Source organism: Aureococcus anophagefferens (assembly GCF_000186865.1).
Source record: "Aureococcus anophagefferens unplaced genomic scaffold AURANscaffold_4, whole genome shotgun sequence".
NCBI lineage: Eukaryota > Pelagophyceae > Pelagomonadales > Pelagomonadaceae > Aureococcus > Aureococcus anophagefferens.
Genome location: NW_008705564.1, coordinates 2,639,102 through 2,652,570, shown reverse-complemented (window position 1 = coordinate 2,652,570; position 13,469 = coordinate 2,639,102). Strand labels below are relative to the sequence as shown.

General features: G+C 74.5%; 3 protein-coding genes across 3 annotated transcripts in view; 2 read left to right on the top strand and 1 right to left on the bottom strand.

Annotated features, from left to right (window-relative positions):
• Positions 1-9,396, top strand: part of AURANDRAFT_71087 (hypothetical protein) — a gene marked incomplete at both ends in the record, with an annotated part of 9,838 nt that extends 442 nt beyond the window's left edge. The window contains 12 exons of the mRNA XM_009036246.1: positions 237-381; positions 506-577; positions 1,100-1,104; positions 1,495-1,726; positions 1,789-2,786; positions 2,912-3,332; positions 4,496-4,704; positions 4,907-5,871; positions 6,051-6,967; positions 7,167-7,700; positions 7,901-8,279; positions 8,447-9,396. Of these exons, the coding sequence (XP_009034494.1) occupies positions 237-381; positions 506-577; positions 1,100-1,104; positions 1,495-1,726; positions 1,789-2,786; positions 2,912-3,332; positions 4,496-4,704; positions 4,907-5,871; positions 6,051-6,967; positions 7,167-7,700; positions 7,901-8,279; positions 8,447-9,396 (5,827 nt within the window). The remainder of the gene's footprint in view (positions 1-236; positions 382-505; positions 578-1,099; positions 1,105-1,494; positions 1,727-1,788; positions 2,787-2,911; positions 3,333-4,495; positions 4,705-4,906; positions 5,872-6,050; positions 6,968-7,166; positions 7,701-7,900; positions 8,280-8,446) is intronic.
• Positions 9,397-11,302: 1,906 nt separating this feature from the next.
• On the bottom strand, positions 11,303-12,700 carry AURANDRAFT_62358 (hypothetical protein; the record flags this gene model as incomplete). The annotated part of the gene is made up of 1 exon (XM_009036172.1): positions 11,303-12,700. The coding sequence occupies one exon, from the start codon at positions 12,698-12,700 to the stop codon at positions 11,303-11,305; it is 1,398 nt and encodes a 465-aa protein (XP_009034420.1).
• Positions 12,701-12,960: 260 nt separating this feature from the next.
• AURANDRAFT_62357 (hypothetical protein) overlaps positions 12,961-13,469 on the top strand; it is a gene marked incomplete at both ends in the record, with an annotated part of 4,584 nt that continues 4,075 nt past the window's right edge. Inside the window, one exon of the mRNA XM_009036247.1 lies at positions 12,961-13,455. Coding sequence (XP_009034495.1) covers positions 12,961-13,455 — 495 coding nt within the window. The remainder of the gene's footprint in view (positions 13,456-13,469) is intronic.

Below are 13,469 nucleotides of genomic sequence, written 5' to 3'. Positions count from 1 at the left end.
CCCGGCGCGGAGCGCAAGGGCTGCTGGGCCGAGACCGCGTTCCTCGCAGGGCAGGAAAAGAGTGATTCAAGTTCGCTTCAACATGAGTAACCGCGCGCGCGCGTTCCGGAAAAACATCCACGCGTCGAGAGCGCTCCGAGAGATGATCGGTCGTCCAAAAATTAGCCAAAACGAGTGGAAACCGACCGAGATATGAGCCTCCAAAGTTGGAAATTTCGCACTCTTTTCCTGCCCAGGTTCCTCTCCGCCGGCGCGCGCGACGAGACCTTCTACGACAGCGTCACGGGGAAGCCGCTCTTCGTCGCGCCCCGGGGCCGGTCCTGGGACGCGTTCGTGCGCGAGAGCGCGGACCACGGCTGGCCGAGCTTCCGCGACGACGAGGTGCGGTGGGACAACGTCCGCTGCCTGCTCGACGGCGAGTGCGTCTCCGCGCGTCCTCCGGCGCGGCGCTCGATGGGGGGGACGCGCGCGGCCCCGCCGCCCCCCGACGCCGCCGCGCGCCCAGGTCGACGGCACGCACCTCGGCCACAACCTCCCGGACGCGTCGGGCAATCGCTACTGCGTCAACCTCGCCTCCGTCGCCGGCCGGCCGACCTAGGTTCGCCTATAGAGGTAGCACGGCACGTCGGGCGCCCAGGAGCACGCGACGCTCAGCGTGGCCTCGAGGCGGAAGGGCGCCGCGTCGGGCAGCGCGTGCGTCGTGACGGCGAGGACCGCGCCCGGCGCGACGGCCGCCCCAAAGGCCGCGGCGAAGGCGCGCCGCAGGTCCTCCGGGAACGCGGTCCAGCAGCAGTAGACGAGGTCCGCGCCGCCCCAGCGTCGGTCCTCGAGGGCGTCCGCGCGCGCCACGGAGATGTCGGCCGCGACGCAGCCCCGGAAGGCGTGGTCCGCCGCGCGGTCGAGCGCCGCGGCGGCGGCCGCCGCGGCGACGGCGTCGAGCTCGACGCCCGCGCAGGCCGCCGCGTCCGGCAGGAGCGCGGCCGCGGCGAGCAGCGCGGCGCCGCGGCCCGCGCCGACGTCCGCGAAACGGCGCACGGGCCGGAGCGCCTCGGCCGCGCGGAGCACGCGCGCGAGCGAGGGCACGTCGATCTCGCCGTAGGTCAGGTGCGCGCGCGCGTCGCCGCCGCCGCGGAAGTTGGCCAGGTCGCCGCAGCAGTCGTCCACGAACGACGCCGCCAGCGCCAGCCGCGACGCGTCGCCGTCGCAGGCCTCGACGAGCGCCGCGGTCGCCGGCGCCAGCGCGTCGCGCGGCGCTCCGGCGCGCCGGAAGAAGAGGGCCATGGCGGCGATGCGGCGGCGTGTTGCGCGCGCGACAGGCGCACCTCTCACCAGCTCAAAGCACCTCCATCATCTCCATCGTGTGGCAGTTTTTGGGCGAGCTCATAATTAGCTCATCGAGCTCGATCGGATGATGATGCGAATGGTGGCCACAACCGAGCTAAAAATGAGCCGGCGCCTGCGCTGAGACAGCACCATGTCCACCTTCGCCAGCAGCAGCGACGCCAGCAGCAGCGACGCCCTGGCGCGCTGCGCGGCGTTCCAGCGCGAGGCGGCGATCGAGGGCGCGGCGGCGGCCATCGAGGACGGCGCCGGCGCGTCCGGCGCCGCCCACGACCTCTTCGTGGAGCGCTTCGTCGCCTTCGCCGTGCTCCAGGAGCGGCACCGCGCGGGCCGGCTGCTCGCCGGCGACGACGCCGCCGCCGCCGCGGCGCCCGCCGCCGCCGCGGTCCCGCCCGCCGCCGCCGCCGCGCCGCCGTGCCCGACGCGGCGCACCCGGTCTTCTTCGAGCCGCGGGCCGAGGCGCTGTACCGGTCGATGCCGCCGGACCGCTTCGAGGCGCCCCTCGAGACGCGACGACGCGGGCGCAGCTACCGCGTCGTGCGCACCGACGCGCCCGCGCTCGCGCCGGCCGCCGCGCGGGACCTCGCGCGGCGCTGCGCCGTCGGCATGGTCGGCGCGTTCTCCGACGGCGGGTCCACGGTGCTCGGCTGCCTGGAGCCGTCGGCGCTCGAGGCGCGCGTCGGCGCCGACGCCGCCGCGACGATCGAGCGCGCCGTCCGCGACCTGCGCGCGCTCGTCGGCGCGGCGGCCGGGATCGACGCGCGGCGGCTCCGGCTCTCGGGCGCGTTCGTCGCGCGCCTGAGGCCGCCGGCCCCCGCGAGACGTCGCCGCGCGTTCGAGGCCCCGAAGCCCAAGCCCTACTGGAACGTGCACGTCGACGAGTTCAACGTCGAATCCTACGAGCACACGGCGCTGCTCTACCTGAGCGACGACTTCGAGGGCGGGCGCTTCGCCATGTACGACGGCGACGGCGGCGACCGCGTCCACGCGCCCAGGGCCGGCGACGTGCTCGCGTTCTCGGGCGACGCGTCGAACCTCCACCGCGTCGAGCGCGTCGCGTCGGGCTGCCGCTTCGCGCTGACGGCGCTGTTCCGCGAGGGCGACCCGGGGCCCGTCTTCGCGGGCGGCGCGAAACGGTCCGGCTCGCTCCGGAGCTGGGACGACGCGCTGCGGTCCGCGGCGGAGGTGTCGCTCGCGGCGCAGGACCCGCGGCGCTCCGCGCTCCTCGACGACGCCGACGCGTCGCCGCTCGCGTCGCGGCTCGCGGGGCCGGACGTCCGGCTCGACGTCTCGGACGCGCGCGTGCGCTACGACGGCCCGGCGCCGGCGGCGGCCGGGCCGGCGGACGCGACGCTCGCGGCGCTCGCGGCCGCCGTGCTCCGCGCGCGCGGCGGCGTCGCCGGGCGCGGCGGCGCGGGCGGCGGCGACGGCGGCGCGTGGGCCGCGTTCGGCTCCGACGACGACGACGGCGGCAGCTCCGACGACGACGGCGACGGCAGCTCCGACGACGGCGGCGGGCGCTCCTAACATATCCCTCGTTATGTTGCTCCTCATCGCGTTACGAGAAGAGGTCCCGGGGCGGCGCGCGCCGCGCCGTGGGCTTGAGGATCGTGTGGCCCGTGCCGGCGCTCGCGGACTTGATGTCGGACGTGAAGCGGAGCGTCGCGGCGTCCGCGCCGGAGCGGTGGAGCGCGGCGGCGACGGGGTCCGCGGCCTTGGGCCGCGGCCCGTCGCGGTCCGGCCCGCCCTCGAGGAGCGACGGCATGGCGAGCTGGGCCGCCGCGCCCGGGGAGTCGCGCGGCGAGCCCGCGGAGCCCGAGTCGAAGGACGGCGGCGGGCGGCTCCGGGGCCGCGGCGCCGCGGCGCCGCCGCCGCGGCCCCGCGGCGCGTGCTTCCCCTGCCGCGTCCGGCTCGGCGGCGTCTCGAACCGGGGCGCGCGCGGCGCGCCGGCGCCCCGGGGCGTCGCGTCCGGCGCCGGCGGCGACCCCAGCGTGTCAACAAAACTGGGCCGCGGCGGCGTCCCCGGCTCGGGCGACTCGAAGGCGAGGAACCGGTCGAGGGCGGACCGCGTCTGGCGCCGCGGGCTCCACGCCCAGGGCGGCCGGCCCTCGGGCAGGCAGACGTCGTCGTCGCTGCCTTCCGTCTCCGACGGCCGCCGGCCGCTCCGGCGCCGCTTGCCCGGACTCCGCGCGGGCGACGACACGCGGAGCCGCGCGAGGTCGACGCCGCCAGCGACGACCGCAGCAGCGCCGAGAAGCCCGCGAGGCCGCCGCCGCCGGCCCGCGGCGACGCCGCGGCGGCGCCGGGCGGCGACCGCCGCGGCCGCCGCCGCGGCGTCCGCTCGTCGCGCGACGGGCGGCTCGGCGGCGTGCGCGGGCACCGCGACGCCTTCGTCCGGAGGGGCGACCCCGCGAGGAGGCTCCGCGGCGCCGCGGCCGCCGCGAGCGCGGCGACGGCGCCGGCCGCCGGCGCGCTGCGGCCGGGCGACGCGGCGCCGCGGCCCGGCGCCGCGGCGACGCGCTCCGCGGGCGACCGCAGGGACCCGCGGCCCGCCTTGTCCCGCGTCGGCGTCGTCTGCGCACCGCCGCTCGCCGCGACGCCGACACGGGCGCCCCCGGGCTGCCGCCAGGCGCCGGCGCCGGGCTGCATCGCGCCGGCTCGCGGCGAGGGCGCCCGGCGCGCGCGGCGCGCGGCGGACGTCGCGGCGCGGCCGCCGGACCGCCGGACAAAGGCGCGGAGCCGGATGGGCTGCCGATGGCGCGCGAGGACGCGCGCCCGATCGCCTGGCTACGATGGATGATAAAAACCCAAAGCCCGACTGGGGCTGCCGAAGCTTGAAGTGGCTCGTTTGCCCTCCCTTGCACTTCATGATCAACCTTTGGCCGAGCGCCTCTCACCCTCTGCCTCTGCCGGCACGCGCATCCAGCCGAGCGACTAGGAGACCCTTCCCGAGCCCGCGGCCGCGCCATCGGACGTGATGCGCGCCTTCCTCATGGCCTCGTGCGTCTTCTTCTCCCACGCCTTCAGCAGCGGCGCGCCCGCTCGCGCGGCATGCGCGCCGCGACGGGCGCCGGCGCTGCGCTCCTCGGTGCGCGCGCGTCCCCGCCCGGCCCGTGCACGCGCCGCCCCGCGCGCGAGCCCGCGGCGCGCGCAGGCCGACGACGGCGACGCGCCGCCGCGCCCGAGCCTCGACGCGCTCGGCGAGCGCCTCCGCGCGCGCCGCGCGGCCAACGACTTCCTCGAGGTCGCGAAGAACGACGGCATCGTGAGCGAGGAGGAGGTCGCCGCGAAGCGCGAAGCGGCGCAGGAGGAGGAGGTCGCTCCCAAGGAGTACGACCCGGACGCGAGCCGGTTCGGGAACTGGTTCGACGTCCTGAGGAAATAGGCCCCGGCCCTAAGGACCTGGGCCCCTCGGGAACTACCCCGGGAGGGGCGCCCCGGGGCGGACCGGGACGCATAAAACTTGCGAGGAATTGCGACCAGGCCGCACCATGCCGATGATGCCGGCGCGTCCGGCTTTCCAACGATGATCTGCTCGATGGAACGCGCAGCCCCGAGCATCTAGCGCGCCCCGGACGCGCGTCGGTCCTCCCATGGGCCCGCCGCCGCTGGCGCGGTCCAACACGCGGTCCATCCTCCGGTCCGCGCGCGAGGAGTCGGAGTCCAACGTCTTCGACGACGTGAAACGCAAGGCCCGGAGCGCGACGCGCAAATATAGAAGCAAGAAGGGCCTCCAGTCGCCCTACCTGTCGACGTCGGCGAGCGCGTCGGCGCTCGCCTACCTGCGCCACGCGGACGCGCTGCGCCACCCCGAGCACGCCGTCGCCCGGCGCGCGCGGCTCCCGGACGGCGGCGGCCCGCGGCCCCTCGACCTCGGCGGCCTCTCGAGCCCGCTGAACCGCGCGGTGTCGCGCAACTCGGCCCTCGCGTCGGCGCAGACCCTGGCGCGCCTCGAGCCGCTCGTGCCCCCGGCCGAGGTCGTCGAGCGGTCCTTCGCCAAGGTGTTAGAACGGAGCGCGCGCGGCCGCGGCCTCGAGCGCTACGACGCCGTCCGCGTCGACGTCGGCGCGGGCTCGCCGCGCAAGTCCGTCGCCGTTGTTGATGTGCCCCGGTCGCCGAACCGAACACCATCAAAAACGCCGAAGCTCAACGCGTCGCCGACGAAGGGCGACGGGTCCCGGACGCCGAAGACGCCCAAGCGCGTCGCGATCGCGACGCCGCCGGGCTCCGAGGAGCGCGACAGGCGCGGCGCGAGCCCGCTCAAGTCGCGCAAGGGCAGCGCCAAGTCCCCGAAGCGGCCGTCGACCACGACGGTGCCCGAGGACGCCGCGCTGCCCGACGGCGCGGACCTCGACGCCGCGAGCCGAAAGGCGACGGGCGGCGTCGAGGACTGGCCCTTCGAGCGCGCCGCGGGCGCCTTCTTCATGCGCGAGGACGTCGACCCGGAGGACCGGGGCCGGAGCGTGCTGAGCCGCGCGGGGTCCATCACGCGCGCGGAGCGCCGCGAGCAGCGCGAGGGCAAGCTCCCGCGTGGAAAGCTTCAACCCGACTTCAATGTGCGCGTCATTGCACGGAGGGCGCCGGACGCCTTGGCTGTGTTTCGAGAACTCGACGAGAGCGATAGAGTCGTCCAAAAATCAGCCGACGATGTGACGGAGCTCGAGAGTTCCGAACGTTCGTCGGGATGACCCAGTTTGATTTCCACGCAGGCAAGCTCCCGAGCCCGCGGGACGTCGCCTACTACGACGGCCGCGTCATGACCATCGGCCCGCGCTGCCGGTCCGTCCACGGCTGGCGGAGGGGCCCGCCCGAGCTCTACTACCAGAACTGCAAGGCGCTCGACCTCGTGCCCGAGCCGGGCATCACGGCCATGCTCACGGCGCTCGCGACCGCGGACCGGCCGGCCGTGGACGTGTCGAAGCGGAGCGTCGGCGACGGCCTCGCGTCGGCGCTCGCGGGGCCCGCGGCCAAGGCCGACCCGGTCGCCGTGTCGTTCCGCGGCTGCCGGCTCGCCGCGGCCGGCGTCGGTGCGATCTGCGGCGCGCTCGAGGCGGGCTGCTCGCGGCTCGAGAGCCTGGACCTGAGCGACAACCGGCTCCGGTCGCGCGCGGCGACGGACGCGCTCGCGAAACTCGTCGCGGCCGAGGCGTCGACGCCCGCGGGCACGCTGCTGACGCTGCGGCTGGCCAACTGCGCCCTGAGCTCGCGGGCGGGCGCGGCCCTCATGGCCGCCTGGAAGGACCGGGACGCGGCCCTGAGGCTCTCCGAGCTCGACCTGTCGCGGAACGCGCTCGGCAACGCCGTCGCGCGCGACCTGGGCGAGGCGCTCGACGGCGGGTCGCTCGTGACGCTGAAGACGCTGCGCCTCGCCTGGACGGGTTTAGGCGGCGAGGGGGCGGCGGCCCTCGCGTCGGGGCTCGGGGGCTCGAACGTGGCGACCTGCGACCTGGGCTGGAACGCGCTCCGCACCGACGACTCGAACGGCGGCGCGCCCGTCGCCGCGCTCTGCGAAAAAACTCTCAAAAACGAGGCGCTGCTGCACCTGGACCTGCGCTACAACCAGCTCGCCGGCGACGACCTTCGGGCCATCGAGGCGGCCGTCCAGGGCAACGCGGCGCTCGCCCGCGTGCGAATCAACCACTGGTTTGGGTGGTCCTGACCAAACTTCAGAATTCTCTAGCTCAATCAAATCGAAGTCGATTCGGCTGATTTTTGGACGAATCGATCGCTCTCGTCGAGATCTCGAAGCACAGTGGATTGGCTCATATCAAAACATTCGAATACGCGCACATTGACGTCGGGTCGAAGATTCGAGTTCCACGCAGGCGCTCGCGGGCCTGCACCTCGAGGGCAACGACTTCCGGACCTTCGACGGCCCGTTCCTCGCGCCGCCGCCGCCGGCCGTCGTCGGCGACGCGCGCGTCTACACGCGCGTCCTGGGCACGAAGCACGTGCCCCAGTCGCCGGACTGGAATTGCGGCCTCGCCTGCTGGATCTGCGACCGCTGGCGCGAGACGAAGTTCGTCTGGGCGCCCGGCCGGAGCGACGTCGAGCTCGACGGCGGCGCCAAGGCGCGGGACGCCGCGGCGTCGAATCGCCTCGCCGTGCAGGTGAGGTGCGCCTTCGACGGCTGGGCGCGGGTGCCCTGCGGCCGCGCGGGCGCCAAGTACGAGTGCTGGCGCCTCGCGCCGCCCGGCGACCGGCAGTACTGCTTCGCGCTCGGCGATCAGGACTTCCCGCACCAGAACGCGGCCTACGACCAGGACAAGGAGGTCGCCAGTCGCAGCGCGCCGACGGTCATCGGCCGGCGCCTCGCCGACGAGGGCGACCCGCCGTGCCGCGTCGTGAACCGGCGGCTCGTGCCGCCCAGGGCAGGACAAGAGAGCGAAATTCCCAACTTCAAAGGCTCCTATCTCGGCCGTTTTCTACTCGTTTCGGCTGATTTTTGGACGAGCGATCATCTCTCGGAACGGTCTCGAAGCGTGGATGTTTTTCTCTGAACGCGCGCGCGCGAAACACTAACATTGAAGCGACGTTGAATCACCCTTTTGCTGCCCAGGTGCCGCCGCGCGACGACGGCGACGTCGACTTCAAGCCCCTCCAGCGGGCCAAGAAGGTCAAGGCCAAGGAGGTCTGGACCTGGCGCCGGTCCATGTTCGCGCCCTGCCACGAGGGCGACTGCGGCGACGCGTTCGAGCTCGACTGGGAGCGCGCGAATCTCGCGCGGCACTGCGGCGGCGACGCGGAGGCGGCCGCGTGCAAGGAGGCGTGCCGCGAGCACTACTCATGGTTCCGCACCATGTTCCGCGACTACTGCGCCCAGTCCAAGGCGCTCTTCACGCTGGGCTGGAACGACTTCACGGAGTACGTCGACGACTGCGGCGTCATGAAGTCCGGCAACCTGCGCAAGGCCCAGGGCAGCACAAGGGTGATTCAACGTCGCTTCAACGTGAGTGTTCCGCGCGCGCGCGTTTCGAAAACAGTACCCACGCTTCGAGAGCGCTCCGAGAGATGATCGCTCGTCCAAAAATCAGCCGACACGAGTGGAAAACGGCCGAGATCGGAGCCTTTGAAGTTGGGAATTTCGCACCCTTGTGCTGCCCAGGCAAGGCCGACAACGACATGGTCTTCTTCGGCGCGTGCACGACGGGGCCCAAGGGCCCGCTGAACCCGAAGAAGTCGCTGTGCCGCTTCCAATTTTTGGAAGCCGCGGGCCGCATCGCGTTCGCGCGGTGGCTCAAGCCGGGCGAGGTCCCCGACGCGGCCGCCGCGATCGCCAAGCTCGCGGAGCGCATGTCGTATTTGGTCAAACCCGACGACGAGCCGGACGCGTTCCACGACCGCGTCTGGCTCGAGGAGGTCGAGGACGGCGCGAAGAAGCATCTCGAGGGGCTCCGGCGCGCGTTCAAGGCCCACAGCGGCCGCGAGGACCAGCTGTCCAAGGACAAGCGCATGTGCTTCGCGGAGTGGCTCGAATTCTGCGAAGCCGTGGACCTCGTCGACGCGGACGCGGGGTTCACGGAGCGCGACGCGAACGTGGCCTTTTTGCGGGCGACGAAGACGGCGACGGACGAGCTCGCGAGCGACGCGTGGCGCCGCCTCGACTTCCCGCGCTTCGTCGAGGCGCTGCTCCGCGTCGGCGACCGCACGGTCGACGACGACGTCGACGAGACGCCGCCGGAGTCGTGCATCGACCTCTTCGGCCGCGTCGCCGACGCGTTCCCCTCGGCCGCGGAGAAGCGGCGCCGCGCGGCGCTCGCGGCGGAGCGCGAGCGCGCGGAGCATGAGGAGGCCGCGGCGGCCAGGGCCGACGCGGCCGAGGCGGCCAAGCCGCCGAAGAAGGCGAGCCTCGGCGCCGCGGCCGCGTCCGTCCTCGCCGCGAAGAAGGCCGCGAAGCTCCTGGGCGCCCGCGCGCGGGCGAAGCGCGAGCCGGAGGGCGACGACGCGGCGCCGAAGGAGAGCGCCGCGGCGTCGCTCCTCGCGGCCATGGGCCGGCGGCCGTCCAAGGGCGGCGGGAGCGGCGCGCCGCGGTCCTCCGTGCCCATGGCGTCCTAGGATCTTAGGCGGGGGTCGGCTCACGTCGGCGTGTGGGTGAAGGCCGTGCCCGGCGGGAGCGCGTTGACGAAGGCGAGGCTCTCCTCGAGCGCGGAGAGGAACGCGGCCGCGTCGCGCACGGAGAACGCGAGCGGCGGCTTGACGACGATGACGTTGTCGTGGGGCCCGTCGAGGGACGAGAGGACGCGGTGCTCCGCGACCATGCGGCTGCAGACCAGGCTCGCCTCGCGCGTCGCGGGCTCGCGCGACGCCGGGCAGCGCACGAGGTCGACGCCGAGGAAGAGGCCCGCCGCGCCGCGGACGTCGCCGACGACCGCGCGCGGCGCGCCCGCCGCCGGCGGCGCCAGCGTCGCGCCCCGCGCCCGCAGCGCCTCCAGCCCCGCCCGCAGCGCGTCGCCGCTCGCGTCCGCGTTGGCCCGCAGCCCGCCGGTCTCGAGCTCGTCGAACACCGCGAGCCCCGCCGCGCACGCCGCGGGGCCGCCGCCGAACGTGTTGAAGTACTCGGGCCCGGCCGCGAAGGCGTCGCTGAGCTCCCGGCTCGCGACGACGGCCGCCAGCGGGAACCCGTTGCCGAAGGGCTTGCCCACGGTCACGGCGTCGGGGACGACGCCGTGCTCCTCGAAGGCCCACCAGAACCGCTCGCCGAGGCGCCCGAGGCCCGTCTGCACCTCGTCGGCGACGCAGACGCCGCCGCGGGACCGCACGGCGGCGTAGACCCGGGCCATGTAGGTCGGCGGCGCGACGACGACGCCCGCGACGGACATGCCGGATTCGACGAAGAACGCGCCGACCGCGGCGCCGCGCGCCTCGAGGTCGTCGCACGCGGCCTCCGCGGACTTCACGGCGGCCTCGAGGCCCGGCCCCCGGTAGGCGTCCGGCGCCAGCGCCTCGGCGACGTGGGGCGGCCGCGCGCCGGGCGGCGGTCCGAAGGACGCGTGGCCGTACTTGTAGGGCGAGAGGCCCAGCACCTGTGCCGAATTCAACCACTGGTTCGGGTGGTCCCGCCCAAACTTTTGAAATTCTCTAGCTCGATCAATTCGAAGTCGATTCGGCTGATTTTTGGACGGATCGATTGCTCTCATCGAGTTCTCGAAGCACAGCCAAGATGCTTGTGTCGAAACGGTCGCATACGCGCACATTGAAGTCGGGTCGAAGATTTGGTTTCCACACAGCCCAGCGCCGCGGCGGTGTGGCCGTGGTAGGCCCGCTCGAGGACGACGACGCCGCAGGTCGCGTCCACGCCGCGCAGGTTCCGGACGCGCGCGCGCGCGAGGCGCAGCGCGAGGTCGTTGGCCTCGCTGCCGGAGTTGACGAAGAAGACGACGCCGTCGCGGAGCGGCGCCGGCATCGTGGCGAGCAGCTTCTTCGCGAGCGCCGCGTGGTTCGGGTGGAGGTAGCGCGTGTTCGTGTTGAGCGCCGCGGCCTGGGCACCGACGGCGGCGGCGACGCGCGCGTTGGCGTGGCCGACGTGCGCGACGTTGTTGCGGCTGTCGAGGAAGCATCGACCCGCCTCGTCCTCGAGCCGCGACCCGCGACCCGCGACGAGGAGCAGCGGGTCCGTGTTGCCGTAGGACACGGACTGGGCCGGGCAGGCGACGCGCCGCCGGTCGGCGTAGACCGCCGCCTTTTTGCCGCCGTAGAGGGACCGCGGGCCGAGGAGCGCGCAGCGCAGGACGTCGCCGACACTCGCCGTTTGTTGCCAGGCGTAGGGCACGGAGCGCCAGCGCGACGCGGCGACGTCGTAGAGGACGCGCAGCGCGACGGCGGAGGCCGCGCCGGCGGCGAAGATGGCGAGCCTGTCCCGGGTCGCGGCCGTCATGCTTTTCACTACCGGGAGTTGTCCATCGATGCGAATTAATTGCCACGAGGACTCCACAAGGAGCTTTTCTTGAAGCTTCATTGAAGTCTAGACGCCGGCGACCGCGCGGAGCGCCGCGCGCGTCGGCGGGAGGGACGCGGCGACGACGGAGGCGGCGCCGACGAGGGACATGGCGATGGCGGCGAAGGGCTGGGCCTCGGGCTCGCTGCCCATCTGGGCCGTGCCGATGCCGTGGGCCGCCGCGCCCATCGCGAGGCCGCGCGGGAGCGGCTTCGTCGCCCCGAGCGCGGTCAACGCCGGCGGCCCGCCCGCGGCGCCGAGGACGCCCGTGACGACGACGAGGGCCACGGCCGCCGCGTGGTCCTCGCCGAGCGACGTACAGACGGCGATCGCGAGCGGGCTCGTGATGCACCGCGGCAGCAGGGCGAGCCGCGCGGCGGGCGGCAGCCCGGCGGCGCGCGCGAGGAGCGCCGTGCCGTAGAGGCCGACGCCCACGCCCGCGGCCGTCGTCGCCGCGACGGCTTTCCAGTTCGCCGCGACGTCGCGCCGGCGCCCGTAGACGCCGACGGCGAGCGCGAGCACGGACGGGCCCAGGAGGCGCTGGAGCGGCGCGCCGCAGAGGGCCACGTAGGCCCGCAACGCGCCGGCGGCGTCGGCGCCGGCGAGGCGCGCGACGAGCCGCGCGACGGCGGACGTCGTTACAGCGCAGACCGCGACGGGGTGGAGGGCCTTCGCCGCCACCTTGAACGCCTTCGCGTCCGACGCGGCGAGCGCCTTCGTGAGGCGCGTGCCGGAGACGAAGCTCGCGAGCGTCGCGCCGACGAAGCAGGCCCGGAGCGGGAGCGGCGCGCGGAGCTCCGTGGCCACCGCGCCGGCCGCGCCCGCGGCCGCCAAGACCCAGAGCGGCGCCCGGAGCGGCGTCCCGAAGGCGACGCCCGGCCGCCCGGCGGCCACGGCCTGTTGGGGCGCCGGCGGCGCGCCGTCGAAGCGGCCGGCGATCCAGGCCGTCGACGCGAGGGACAGCGCGAGGCCGCCGACGACGACCGCCGCGAGCCTCGCGGCGTCCGCGGGACTGGACACGACGGGCGCCGCGAGGGGCAGCGCGACGAGCGACGGCGCGAAGAAGACGGGCATCCAGGCGAGCACCAGGGCCGCGCCGGGCGCGAGGACCGCGGCGTGGGCCCGCTCGCCCGCGCCGCGACCGGCGACGAGCGCGGCGACGAGCGCCGCGCCGCCCGCGAGGCTGTGCGGCAGGCCCGTGCCCCGGAACGCGACGCGGCAGAGTTCGTCGAGGCCGCAGAGCGCCAACGCGCCGCCGACGCGCACGCCGAGCTGGCGGTCGCTCGCGCCGGCGTCCGCGGCGACGGCGAGGGCCGTCGTCGGGCGCTTCGGCGCCGCCCAGGACCGCGTCGGGCGCAGGGTCGACGTGGGCGCGCGGAAGGCATGGCCGGATGCGATCGCGAGGCAGGCGAGGGCGAGCCGCATTGCGTTGGGAGCAGGCAACGCGTGCCTCGACGACGGCTCGGTGCGGCGGGGTGCAGGCTCCTGTTGTGAGCTTCCGGAGTTCAAGTAACTTCAATTATCGCGTTCAAAGCCGTTACCAACGTCACTAATAATTCAAAATCTCATTGCATAAACGACGAGCGCTTCCGGCGTGCTGCCAATTATCTCGCACGGCAGCCCCGAACGTTGCCGCCGCGCGACGGTTGATAGTCGGCTGCCCTTTGGCGGCGCCCGCGGTCGCCATGTACGCCGCCCACCAGTGGGGCGACCGCGCCTGGGAGAAGGCGCCGAGCCCCGGCGCCTGGCAGCCGGCGACGCTGCCCCTGGCGCCGCCGGACCCCTACGCCTGGTGGGGCCCGCCCGTGCCCGTGGACCAGCGCTGGGGCGCCTGGGGCGCCGTGGACCGCGCCCTCGAGGGCTACCTCGCGCCGCCGGCGCAGGAAATGGCGAACCCCGTCGCGGCCTACGGCAACCCGCCGCCGGCGTCGTACCGCGACGACGGCGCCGTCGCGAACCCGCTCCAGTGGGAGGATCTCGCGGCGGGCCGCGCGGAGCGCTGGGCCCTCGACGCGGACCGCCACGCGCGCGACGCGCGGCTCCAGGCCGCGCGCCTCGGGCTCGGCGGTAGTGGCGGCGTCGGCGATTTGGTGACGTCCGTCGCGACGCTCTCCGACACCGTGCGGCGCATGGAGGAGCGCACGGCGCTGGCCCAGGAGCGCGACGCCGCGCGCCTGCGCGTCGCCGAGCTCGA